Genomic DNA, 14,417 nt, shown 5'->3' on the forward strand with positions numbered 1-14,417 from the left:
AATCAAGCGTGCGCGCCAGACTAATATCCAAAAGTACCTACCTCAGGTCCTGCACATCAAGTACAGAAGTGTAGCGTGAGTACATAAACAACATGTACCCAGTAAGTATCCAGTCTAACCTCGAAGAAGTAGCGATGAGGGGTCAACTTTGACACTTACTATGAGCTAAAATAATATGCCAAAATTTAGAAATGAGCATGGATTTCGTGAATAATACTGAAAACCCAATAACAGTAAATAATAAATAATCCTTTCATAAGTACTAAGTCCCGAATTTATTTTTCACTGTTTAACAATTTATATCTCAAGCCAATGAAGCAATATCAATTATAAATGATTCCAAAGATGTATCGTGCGCAAATTATACCAAGGTTGTACGGCCCGATCCAACATAAATATTTAAAATGTGCACTGCCGAGGGTCGAATGGCTCGGACCATAGATGCATCTATCTGCTACCGAGGCGTTCGTCATGCTCCACAAAGAAAAATACTTTAAAGAAACATAAATTCCCAATAACAGTCAAGTGTTCCATTCACAACTTCAAGTAAGTGAAATTTAACCTTTTAAAAATTCCTTTATAAGTTTCCAATCTAACTTAACCAGTTAAATTAACATTTAAGGGTGCAAACATCTCAAGTATAGCATGATATGGGTCCTAAACTACCCGGACAATAGCATAAATTAGTAGCTACGTACAGACTCTCATCACCTCGTGCATACGTAGCCCCCACAAATAGAAACACATGTTACTCAATTCCCCTATGGGGATAATTCCCTTTTACAAGGTTAGAAAAGAGACTTACCTCGTCTTAAAGCCTACTTTCCGGTCCAAGATTGTGCTCAAACCCTTAATTTGGTGCCAAACGACTCGAAACTAGTCAAATATTATATAAAATGATCAATACCTGTTCAAAAGTTCATATCTTAACTATCAAAGTGATTTCCTAAGCCTATTTGAAAAATTCCTAAAATTCACCCCGGGCCTACGTGCCCGGAGTCCGGAAACTTTCGGAGAAAGTTGTAACCCATAACACTATGAACTCAAATATATGATTTTCACTAGATTCCATAACAAATTTTGTGGTTAAATCTCCTCTTTATCAAAATCTAGGTTTTCACCTAAACCCCAAGATTTTCACTAATTTACATGTTATAATCTACCCATAAGCTATGTATTTAACTCACATTTGATAGGAATTACTTACCTCAATTAGTTGATGAAAATCCCCTCTTTAACTAACTCCAAAATCGCCCCCAAGAAGTATAAGAAGTGGGCAAAATTCCTAAGTCTGGTATTTAAGACAACCCCACTGCCCAGTGAATATCGCACCTGCGGTGCCGCTTCTGCGGAGGAAAACTCGCAAGTGCGATCCTCCCCCAGTCGGCCAACATTCGCATATACGTAGCTAGAGCCGCTCCTGCGCGACCGCTCCTGCGGCCATTGACATGAGCCTGCGGACATAGCCGCTTCTGCAATTTCCCCCATTGCACCTGGGCATTTGCAGGTGCGCAAACTCGCACGCATCTGCAGGTTCATGGCCAAATTCTCCCAGCCACTTTTGCGGCACGAACCAAGCATCTGCGGGATCGCACCTGCGGCCCAAGGCTCGCAGGTGCGGTTACACCAAAACTGGTGCAACCAGTAGCCCTCTTTAGTTTAAAACTCAATCCGCGCATCGTCCGAACAGCATCCGGGGCACCCGAGGCCCCGTCCAAATATACCAAGAAGTTTGGAATCATAAAATGGACTCGCTCAAACTCTTGGAACGTACAAAACAACATCAAAATTAAGAATCACACCCCAAACCAATTGAATCAAAATATGAACTTCAAGTTCTTCAATTTACTCCCAACGCACCGAAACGTACTTAAACCACTCGGAATGACACCAAATTTTGCGTGCAAGTCTTAAATGATGTTACAGAACTATTCCCATTCTCAGAATTCCATTTGGACCCCGATAACATCAAAACCTACTTCAAACCAAATTTAAAGAACTTCAAAAACCTTCAAAGAACCAACTTTCACTATTAGGTGCCGAAATGCTCCTGGGTCATCCAAAACCCGATCCGAACATACACCCAAGTCCAAAATCATCATACGAACCTATTGGAACCTTCAAATCCTGATGATGGGGTCGTTTACTCAAAACTTTGACCGAAGTCAAACTTAGCCTCTTTAGCCAATATTAAAGAACCAAGTGTTCCGATTTCAACTCGAACCCTTCCAAATCCCAAACTAACCATCCCCGCAAGTCATAAAATAGTAGAAGCACGTACGGGGAGTCTTATTTAGGGGAACTGGGTCCTAAAAAGCAAAACGACCGGTCGAGTCGTTACAGTAAGAATTTTCAAGTTCTTTAACGGATGCCTACTAGAATTTTTAATAATTCGTCTCTTCGTTATTGATCCAGGATGACCCAAGCGACCATGCCAAAGCACAAAAGTATTTGAATCAGCAAACTTCTGATTTACGATAAAGTGTGCTTCGACTGTACTAATCTTTAAATAGTATAAGCCAGAAGATAAAGTTGGTAACTTTTCTACAATGCACTTCTAGCCAGAAACATTCTTTGCAATATAAAGATATTCTACATTCATTTCATCTATCATTTCAACATGATACCTATTCTGGCGGATATATATAAAACTCAACAATTTTCTTTTGGACTTGGAAGAGAACAATGAATTGTCTATAATAAATTTTGTTCCCTTAGAGATAAATATAGTGGCTCTTCCAGAGCCTTCAATCAAACTTATATTACCAGTAATTGTAGAAATATTTGCTTTTTCTCTTTGCAAATAAGAAAAGTATTTCTGATCTTTGAATATGACATGAGTTGTTCCACGATCAATTACACAAATATATTCATAATTGGTCTTTGATCCAAACATAATTTGAGGATTATCCATATTTTTCAAAATGACATAAACAAAATAAATATTATAGTAAACATCATTATCAAAGCATAACTTTTATTTATGTACAATAATTACATAACCATACCATCTAATATAAATTTCTACAGATTCATCACTGATCAAATGACTTGTTTCTCCTTCTGGGAGTGCAAAGTAATCAGCTACATCCAAATGCATGAAGTCAATATTATCTTCAGAAATAAAATTTGCATCAGCATTTTTCTCTGTCTTCTTTAGAGAAGCTTGATAAAGCTTAACCAGGTGCTTTGGCGTACGACAAGTACGTGATCAATGCTCTTTTCCTCTACATCTATATCATGCATTTTCTGCATTTGTTGCTTGCACCACTTCATGTTTTTGTTCCTTCCATTTCCACTGCTGGTGGTGAGGAGGGTTCTTTGGTACATTATAATTTCCATGATTAGAGTTTCTTCCTTGACCACGGCCATGACCACGGCTGGGGCCACGACTTCTTCCACACTTAGCTTGGTGGAAGTTCATCTCATTCACTTCAGGGAATGGATAAGAACCAGTAGGTCGGCTTTCATGGGTTTTTATTAATAGCCTATTATGTTGCTCGGCCACAAGAAGATGTGAGATAAGTTTATAATATTTTTTTTATCCCATCTCTCTATATTGTTATTGCAGGAGCATATTCGAGGCATGAAAAGTGGTGAAAGTTTTCTCCAGCATATCATGATCAGTAATATTATCATCACATAATTTTAATTGGAAAATAATTTTGAACATAGCAGAATTATACTCACTGATGGATTTAAAATCTTATAGCCTTAAATGAGTCCAATCATATCGTGCATGTGGAAGAACGATCATTTTCAGGTGGTCATATCTATCTTTCAAATTATTCCACAGTATAATTGGATCTTTAACAGTAAGATATTCCATTTTCAAACCTTCATCATGGTGATGGCGTAGGAATATCATTGATTTAGCACGATCTTGGTTTGATGCTTGATTTTTATCCTTGATGGTGTCTGCCAGTCCCATCGCATCAAGATGAATTTCAGCATCAAGAACTCAAGACATGTAGCTTTTGCCAAATATATCCAGGGCTACAAATTCACGTTTAGAAAGGTTTGACATTATTTAAAAAAAGAAAGTTCGTACCTTTGATACTTTCAAAGTATTTGCTCGAGATGGTAGAGTCTCGTGCTGATAACATGTTATAAACTAAAAATTGTAAAATAAATAAACCAAATATAAGAATAGAGAGAAACTGATATATGTCATGACCTGGAACCCCAACCTCGAGGTCGTGATGACGCCAACATCCACTTGCTAGGCAAGCCGACGTGAGATAGTTAAATAGCCAAATTTTAACAGTTTAAATAATATGATGATAAATAATGAGAGATAGGAATTCAATCTAATACAACACCAACATAAGTCATGTAATAATATCTACTCCCAAAGATCTGGAATCACGAGTACATGAGCAACTAGAAGTTCTACAAATAGAGTCTGAAATAAATAAATCTGTTTCAAAAGAAATGAACAGTAAAAGAGGGAAGAGGAAGGGGACTCCAAGGTCTACGGACGCCAACAGATCTACCTCAAGTCTCCGTATGCAATCATTTGAGCTGACGCACCTCACGCACCGCTGGGACCAATACCAAAATCTGCACAAGAAGTGCAGAAGTGTAGTATGAGTACAACCGACCCAATGTACTCCGTAAGTGTCGTGCCTACCCTCGACGAGGTAGTGATGAGGCTATGACAAGACACCCACGTATATATATATATATATATATATATATATATATATATATATATATATATATACACACACACACACACACACACACACATACACACACACAAAATAACAACAAAAACAGAAATTAACAATGTACAATTGGGAGGGTATATGCGAAAGGGGGAAAAGATATGATAACTACGATAGGTATGACATCACATGATAGCCAAATAAATCGTCAACCAATGAATACAGATAAACAAATGGTATATGGATGGCACGAGATCACCCTTCGTACTTTTACTCTCATCCTTACGATGAAGTGATGACATAAGTAAAATAAAATGGCAAGGCATCACCCTTTGTGCTTTTACTCTCGATCTCACCTTGTAACAATGAATAAATGATATAAATGGTAAGATATCACCCTTCATGCTTTAGTTCTCTTTCGCACTATGTATTAATCAATAAATGAGATAAATGCAATGGCACGTCATCACCCTACGTGCTTTAACACTCTTCCTTACCATGTAGTAAAGAAAATATAAATTCGAGAAATAAATAACGCAGAGAATGTACTTTCCGTCAAATATGACGCCAAGATACCAAACTTCAACTTCCAAAATACTCAACAATTACTAACTAAGCAATAATTACGGAAGGAATGATCAAATAAGTAATAATCAAACCTAAACATGGATATCATAATTAAAAAGGCAAAAAATCACAAGGAAACAAGTTCCACCTGCATGCTTTATCCCAACAACAACGCATAAGTGCTCGTCACCTCACATATACATTGTACCCACACGTTAATCATGTAGCAAATAGGCAAACAAGTCCTAATCCCTCAAGTCAAGGTTAACCACGACACTTACCTCACTCCGCAATCAAATCAAAGCTCAACCGGGGCCTTTCCTCTAAAATCCTCCTCCAAACCAATCGAATCTAACCAAAATTGACTCAATAACATCAAACAATACTAGGGAACTCAATTACAATACATAAAGTTAAGATCTTTACACGTTTTCCAAAAGTAACAAAAGTCAACCTAGGGCACACTTGGTCAAAACTCGAGGTTCGAACCAAAATCCAATTACCCATTCGCCCCCGAGCTCGATTATGTAATTAGTTTTGAAATCCGGCCATAATTCGAGGTCTAAATCCCAAATTTACAAAAATCCCTAATTCTACCCAAATCCCTAATTTCTACCATAAAATCCTAGATTTAATGTTAAAAACTTATGAAATGTAATGGGTAATTGAAAAGAAATAGATTAAAGTCACTTACCAATAAATTTAGGAAGAAAATCTCTTGGAACAATCGCCTTTAGGGTGTTTAGGGTTGAGAGTTTGTGAAAAATGAGCTAAATCCTGTATTCTCAGCTTTTTGTCTAGGCGCAGATGTCGCAAATGAGACCTGGGGTTCGCATTTACGCAAATGCGAATCCCGCAAATGCGAAGAATCCATCACAAATGCGAGGAATCCCACATCTCTGCTGTCATCACAAATACGACGATTTGTTCGCATTTGCGAACATGGACCCTCTACAAAAGCGACTAAGTGATCGCAATTGCGACCAACACCCAGGCCATCATCGCAAATACGATAGGGAGTTCACAAATGTGAACTCTTCAGGCCACCGTTCTCTTCGCAAATGCGAGCATGAAGCTTGCAAATGCGACTAATTTCTCGCAAATGTGAGATCTGAGCACCAGCAAAAATCTGATCTCCTATGAACTCTTCGAAATGCGTCCGAAATTCACCCGAGCCCTTGGGGATCTAAACCAAACATGAACAAAATTCCAAAAATATCATACAAACTCGATCGCGCCGTCAGATGACTCGGCCTCACGCCTAGCTGGAAAAGCATAACATCGGGGATGGCCCCCTACCACTCTGAACTACGTCTTTGGGATGATCTCTAGCTAGCTGGCCTCTACCTCTAACGGCCTGACCTCCACCTATGGCTGCCTGACCCTTGCCTCTAGCTGGCTGAGCGGGCGGTGGAGCAACCAGTGCCGGAATCATGGCACGAGAACTCTGCTGCTGTATGCTGCCCTGTGACCTGGGGCAAAGTCTAGCAATGTGCCTCGGATGCCCACAACTATAACAAGTCCTTGACTGCTGTGACTGCTGACCCTGGAACTGGCCCTGTCGACCTGGGTAACCACTCTGATAACTCTGGATCAGAGGTGCGCTAACAGGAGCTGGTGGTGTACTGTAGGCTAGCTGCTCAAGATGAGACACATAAGGACCCCGACTGCCCGAAGCATCATGGGATGCCTGAAGCACTGACTAAAATGGCCTGGGTGGGTGGTCTCTACCAAAAGTACCCCTGTCTCCAGATGAGGCACCATTGAAACTATCGGAATGAAGAGGCCTTTTATTAGACACCGACCCCCTCTCCTGAGTAGGAACCATCTCGATCCGTCTAGCAATATCTACGGCCGTCTGGAAAGAAATATCACTTTCGGTCTCATTGGCCATCTGTAGCCTGATAGTGTAAGTGAGCCCATCAATAAATCTCCTCACTTTCTCCCTCTCAGTAGGAATCAAGATAATGACATAGCGAGCTAGGTCCACAAATCGAGTCTCATACTGGGTAACAGTCATATTGCCCTGCTGAATGGTTAAACTGCCTGCGGTACTCCTCCCTCAGAGTGACAAGAATGAACTTCTCTAGAAATAGCTATGAGAACTGATCCCAGGTAAGTGCAAGCGACCTAGCTGGTCGAGTCAACATATAATCTCTCTACCACCTCTTGGCGGAACTAGTCATCTGAAGCACTGCGAAATCGACCCCATTGGTCTCAATTATACCATGTTCCGTAGCACCTCGTAATAGAGGTCTAGATAATCCTGTGGGTCCTCTGAAGGTGCACCACTAAAATAAATCGAAAAGAGCTTGGTAAACTTGTCCAATCTCAACAAAGACTCAGAAGACATAGCGGGCCCATCACCTGCCTGTGCCGCAACAACCGGCTGAACCACCCCAACTGGCAGGGCTGCTGGAGTCTGATACTGGGGAGCCGCCTGCTCCGAAGTGTGAGTAGGGGTAGTATGTACTCCTCCCCCATCCCGAGAGATGGCTGGTACCACCGGGAATGTACCAGTCTGGGCCACACTCTCCATAAGGCCAACTAAATGAACTAGGGCGTCCTGAAGTACTAGAGTGGCTATGAACCCCTCTGGGACCTGAGCTGCTCCTACATGACCGTCTGAGCTGGAACCTCCTCCTCGCGATCAATATGAGGCTCTACTGCGGGAGCTGCTGCTCGAGTTTTAGGCTGAGCTTTGCCTCTGCCTCTACCTCGGCCTCTGGCTGGGCCTCAACCTCAACCCCTGGTAGTAGCTACCACAGGGGGTTCCGGCTCCTTCCCGGCTATAGATGCGGTGTGTGTTCTTTCCATCTGCGAGATAAGAAGAATAGAATGGTTCAATCATCAATGATAGAATAAAATCGCATGATAGAGAAAGAAAGAAGTGAAATTGTTCCTAACTCCATAGCCTCTGGAAGATAAGTATAGACGTCTCCATACCGATCCTCCCGACTATACTAAACTTGCTCATGACTCGTGATACATAAGAAACCTAGTGCTCTGATTCCAACTTGTCACGACCCGGAATCCCAACCTCGAGGTCGTGATGGCGCCTAACATCCACTTGCTAGGCAAGCCGAGGTAAGATAGTTAAATAGCCAAATTTTAACAGTTTAAATAAAATGATGATAAATAATGAGAGATAGGAATTCAATCAATACAACACCATCATAAGTCATGTAATAATATTTACTCCTAAAGATCCGGAGTCACGAGTACACGAGTAAGTAGAAGTTCTACAAATAGAGTCTGAAATAAATACAACTATTTCAAAAGAAATAAACAGTAAAAAGGGAAGGGGAAGGGGACTCCAAGGTCTGCGGACGCCAGCAGATCTACCTCAAGTCTCCGTATGCAATGATCCGAGCTGACGTACCTCACACACCGCTGGGACCAATACCAAAATCTGCACAAGAAGTGCAGAAGTGTAGTATGAGTACAACCGACCCAACGTACTCTGTAAGTGTCAAGCCTAACCTCGACGAGGTAGTGATGAGGCTATGACAGGACACCCACATAATTAAATATGTACAAACACACACACACACACATACACATACACACACACACACACATACATATATATATATATATATATATATATATATATATATATATATATATATATATATATATATATAACAACAACAAAATTCAGAGATTAACAATGTACAATTGGGAGGGGACATGCAAAAGGGGGAAAAGATACGATAACTACGACAAATCACATGATAATCAAATAAATCGTCAACCAATGAAGACAAATAAACAAATGGTATAAGGATAGCACGACACCACCCTTCGTGCTTTTACTCTCATCCTTACTATGAAATGATGACATTAGTATAATGAAATGACACGGCATCACCCTTCATGCTTTTAGTCTCAATCTCACCATGTAACAATGAATAATTGGGACGAATGGCACGGCATCACCCTTCGTGCTTTTACTCTCGATCTCACTATGTAACAATGAATAAATGATATAAATAGCACGGCATCACCTTTCGTGCTTTAATTCTCCTCCTCACTGTGTATTAATCAATAAATGAGATAAATACAATGGCACGACATCACCCTTCGTGCTTTAACACTCTTCCTTTACCATGTAGTAAAGACAATATAAATTCGGGAGATAAATATCGCAGAGAATGTACTTTACGTCAAATATGATGCCAAGATACCAAAATTCAACTTCCAAAATACTCAACAATTACTAACTAAGCAATAATTAAGGAAGGAATGATCAAATAAGTAATAATCTAACCTAAGCATGGATATCATAATTAAAAAGGTAACAAATCACAAGGAAACAAGTTCCACCCGCATGCTTTATCCCAACAACAATGCATAAGGGCTCGTCACCTCACATATACGTTGTACCCACACGTTAATCATGTAGCAAATAGTCAAACAAGTCTTAATCCCTCAAGTCAAGGTTAACCCCGACACTTACCTCACTCTGCAATCAAATCAAACCTCAACCGGGGCCTTTCCTCTAAAATCCGCCTCCAAACCAATCAAATCTAACCGAAATCGACTCAATAACATCAAATAATACTAGGGAACTCAATTACAATACATAAAGTTAAGATCTTTACTCTTTTCCCAAAAAGTCAACAACAGTCAACCCCAGGCCCGCTTGGTCAAAACTCGAGGTTCGGACCAAAACCCAATTACCCATTTGCCCCCGAGCACGGTTATGTAATTAGTTTCAAAATCCGACCTCAATTCGAGTAAATCCTAAATTTACAAAAATTCCTAATTCTACCCAAATCCCTAATTTCTACCATGAAAATCCTAGATTTGATATTGAAAACTTATGAAATATAATGGGTAATTGAAAAGAAATAGATTAAAGTCTTACAAATGAATTTAGGAAGAAAATCTCTTTGAAAAATTGCCTCTAGGGTGTTTAGGGTTGAATGTTTGTGAAAAATGAGCTAAATCCAGCATTCTCGTCTTTTTATCCAGGCACAGATGTTGCAAATGCGAAAAATCCATCGCAAATGCGAGGGATCCCATACCCCTGCTGTCATCGCAAATGCGATGATTTGTTTGCATGTGCGAACATGGACCCTCCACAAAATGGACTCAGTGATCGCAATTGCGACCAACACCCATGTCAGGCCATTATCGCAAATGCGATAGGGAATGCGAACTCTTCAAACCACTGTGCTCTTTGCAAATGCGAGATCTGAGCACTAGCAAAAATCTAATCTCCTATGAACTCTCTGAAACGCGCCTAAAACTTACCTGAGCCCTTGGGGCTCTAAACCAAACTTGCACACAAGTCCAAAAATATCATACGAACTCGATCGCGATCAAAACACCAAAATAGTAAATAAAACTACGAATCAGACACCAAAAATGATTGAAATTTTCAATGAAACTTAAGAACATGCAATTTTACAACCGGACATCCGAATCACGTTAAACCAATTCTGTTTTGTACCAAATTTTATAGACAAGTCATAAATACTGAAATGAACATACACCAAGTTCCGGAACCAAAATTCGAACCCTGTAGCAACAAAGTCAACCTACGGTCAAAATGTAGAAACCCTTTGAACCTTTAAATTACTAGTTTTCAACAAATTTATTTAAATCAAGTTAGGGACTATCGAATTCGATTTCGGGCATACGCCCAAGTCTCAAATCACGATACGGACCCACTGAGATCGTCAAAATACTGATCCGAGTTTGTTTACACAAAACGTTGACCATAGTCAACTCAAATAAGTTTTAAGGCACGATTTCACATTTTCATCAATTTTTCTCATAAAACCTTTCCGAAAAAATATGGATTGCACACGCAAATTGAGGAAGGATAAACAGAGCTATTCAAGGTTTCGAAATATATAAATAAAGGGTAAAAATATAAATGACCTATCGGGACATCATAATATATTATTCAACTTCAAACTGATGTACATAATGGACTTAAAAACTCTTCTATTTGTAGAAGAAAGGAAGCAGCCATGAGGCTATTCAGAAAGTAATTGCGAGGCTTTTCTTGAGCTGCTTATAAGTTGTATGCACGAGTTGCTTGCAACCTGCGTGTTTAATAAGAAGCTGCTGCAAGTCATTTCGTTGATGTAATAACCTATCCGGCCATTTTAACTTTTAGAACCCCATTCCCTAAAATAAAACTCCCTGAATGTGCTTTTAATAATTTATGACTTGCGGGAATGATTGGTTCGGGATTTGGAAGTGTTTGGGTTGAAATCGGAATACTTATTTTCTTAAGTTGACTTTAAAAGGCCAAGTTTGACTTCGGTAAATATTTTGAGAAAACGACCCCAGAATCGGGATTTGACGGTTCCAATAGGTTCGTATAATGATTTCGGACTTGGGTGTATGTTCGAATCGGGTTTTGGATAACCCGGGAGCGTTTTGGCGCTTAATAGTAAAAATTAACTATTTAAAGGTTTAAAGTTCTTTAAATTTGGTTTGGAATAAGTTTTGGAGTAATCAAGGTCCATTTTGAATTTCGAGTTTAGGAATAGCTCCGTATAGTGATTTAAGACTTGCACGCAAAATTTGGTGTCATTCCAAGTAATATAAGTATATTTCATCGCATTCGGAGTAAGTTTGAAGAATTAGAATTTTCTAAGTTGAATCAGTTTGGTTTGAGATGTGATTCTTAGTTTTGATGTTGTTTTACATGTTCCGAGGGTTCGTGCGAGTCCATTTCATAATTTCAAACTTGTTGGTATATTCGGGCGGGGTCCTGAGGGCCCCGAGTGTCAATCGGATGAGGCTCAGACCAATTTGGAAATTGGGAGCCAAAACTGAAGCTCCCGGCTATTGTCAGAATCGCACCTGTGCTTGGCCAGCCGCAGGTGCGACACTCACAGGTGCGGCAATAGCTTGCAGAAGCGGACAATTTCCGCAGGTGCGAAGGATTGGGCGCAGAAGCGGACGCGTAGGTGCGGTCCTTTGGGCGCAGGTGCAGAGCCAGTCTGAGAGGGGAATCTCGCACCTGCGAGGCTCTTTTCTGCAGATGCAGAACCGCAGGTGCGGCTAAGCCTCCGCATGTGCGGAAATCACTATTGGGCAGAATCTTAAAACAGACGAAGCTCAGTCCATTTTTAGTCCGTTTTTCTTCCATTGTTGGGCGATTTCAGAGCTTTTGAGAGGGGATTTCAACTAGAAACTTGGAGGTAAGTTAATTCTACACACCTTGAGTTAAATACACAGATTATGGGTAGATTATAACTAGTAAATCTTTAAAATCAAAGGTTTAGATGAAAAACCTAGATTTTTATAAAAACGAGTTTTTAAACACGAAAATGGTTATGGAATTGGATAGAAATTATATATTTGAGTTCTAGAGATTTTGGGTAACGTTTTCATCCTAAAATTTCCGGAATCCGGGCACGTGGGCTCGGGGTGAATTTTAGGAATTTTATCATTTTGGATAGGGTAATTTATTTAATAGATGGATTTCAAATTTAATGAACATGTATTAATTATTTTATATAACTTTTGGATAGTTTCGGATTTTTCGGCATCAAATTGAGGTTTTTACGTGACATTTTGATCGGAAAGTGGACTTTTAGACAAGGTAAGTCTCTTGTCTAATCTTGTGAGGGAAAAATTATCCCATAGGTAATTAAAGTAATAATTATTGCTAATTGTGGGGGCTACATACGCACGAGGTGACGAGAGTCCGTGCGTAGCTACTATTAATGCTAAAGTCCAGATAGTTTAGGACTGTAATGACCTGGCCGGTTATTTTGAGAGTTAGAGCCCCGATCCCCTAATAACTGTTTTCCCCATGTTTGTTTCCGCTATTGGGACTTGCTGGAGTGATTGGTTATGGAATTTGAAGAGTTTTGGGACACTTAGTACCTAGTTGTGAGTTTAGCCTTAGAATTTAGACCGTAGTCGGAACTATATGAAGACGGATCCGGAATGAAATTCTGTTGACTCCGTAAGCTCCGTTGAGTGATTTTGGGGTTAGGAGCATGTCCGAAATATGTTTTGGAGGTCTGTAGTAGATTTAGGCTTGAATTGGCGAAAGTTAGTTTTTCGGCGATTCCAGCCGATAGTGGAAATTTTGATATCGGGCTCGGAATGGAATTCCGAAAGTGGCTATAAGTTTGTAGTGTCATTTGTGACCTGTGTGTAAAACTTGAGGTCATTTGGACTAGATTTGATGTGGTTCGGCGTCGTTTGTAGAATTTGGAAAATTCTAAATTCTTAGGCTTGAATCCGTGCTTAATTCATGATTTTGGTGTTGTTTGATGTGGTTTGAAGGCTCGAATAAGTTCGTATGGTGTTTTAGGATTGGTTGGTATGTTTGGTTGAGGTCTCGGGGGCCTCGGGTGAGTTTCGAGTGCTTAACGGATCAAAAAGTTGGATTTGTGTTGCCGCTGAAGTCTTCAGGCATCTGGTATTTTTGCACTTGCGGTGGAGAGACCGCAGGTGCGGGATCGCACATGTGGAGAGGCAAGCGTAGAAGAAGAAAGGTGGAGGAGTGCCAGGGGTCGCAGGTGCAAGGTGAATTCCGCATCTGCGATGCCCGTAGATGCGTTAGGGTCATCACATGTGCGCAAGGTCTGCAGAACCGGAAGGGATTTCCACAAGCGCGCACGCGCAGGTGCGACCATTTCCTCGCAGGTGCGGAGGCAAAGGAGGTAAATGAAATGCACAGATGCACTGTTTGGACCGCAGGTGCGAGGATCGCTGGGCAGAAAAGGGGATTTCGAGGGTTTGAAATTTCATAACACAAAATTCGATTTAGAGCTCGGTGGGAGACGATTTCTCGAGGGATTCTGAAGGAGAACTATTGGGTAGCTAATTCTAACTCTATTTTGATTATAATACATTAATCTATTGTTGTTTTCCTCGTATAATTAAGGAATTTGAGGGTAGAAGTTTGGAAATGGGGGAAAGGTTCCCCAATTGAAAATCTGAGATTTGAATGGGAATTTGACGTCGGAATTAGATGATTTTTGTTCGAGTGAACTTGTGAATGAATGGGTGTTCATAATTTGTAGGGAGACTTTTTGGGCGTTTTCCTAATTTCAGGTTTTAGCTTCGAATTAATTAGTTAATTTAGTTACTTGTAGTTATATTTATATTATGCAATTAATTTGAATAGATTCGGGCCATTTGGAGTCGGATACTCGTGGAAAGAACGTGATATCGAGTTGATTTGAGCGG

At 40.2% G+C, this 14,417-nt stretch overlaps 1 protein-coding gene across 1 annotated transcript; it reads right to left on the reverse strand.

Annotated features, from left to right (window-relative positions):
- Positions 1–6,258: 6,258 nt before the first annotated feature.
- LOC138909317 (uncharacterized) lies at positions 6,259–7,257 on the reverse strand. Its single transcript, XM_070200502.1, has 3 exons — positions 6,978–7,257; positions 6,550–6,869; positions 6,259–6,423 (listed from the first exon to the last, which is right to left on the reverse strand). Exons 1-3 carry the CDS (start codon positions 7,255–7,257, stop codon positions 6,259–6,261), a joined length of 765 nt encoding a protein of 254 aa, XP_070056603.1.
- Between the last annotated feature and the right edge of the window lie 7,160 nt (positions 7,258–14,417).

The sequence above is a fragment of the Nicotiana tomentosiformis genome, chromosome 4 (assembly GCF_000390325.3).
Source record: "Nicotiana tomentosiformis chromosome 4, ASM39032v3, whole genome shotgun sequence".
Classification (NCBI taxonomy): domain Eukaryota; kingdom Viridiplantae; phylum Streptophyta; class Magnoliopsida; order Solanales; family Solanaceae; genus Nicotiana; species Nicotiana tomentosiformis.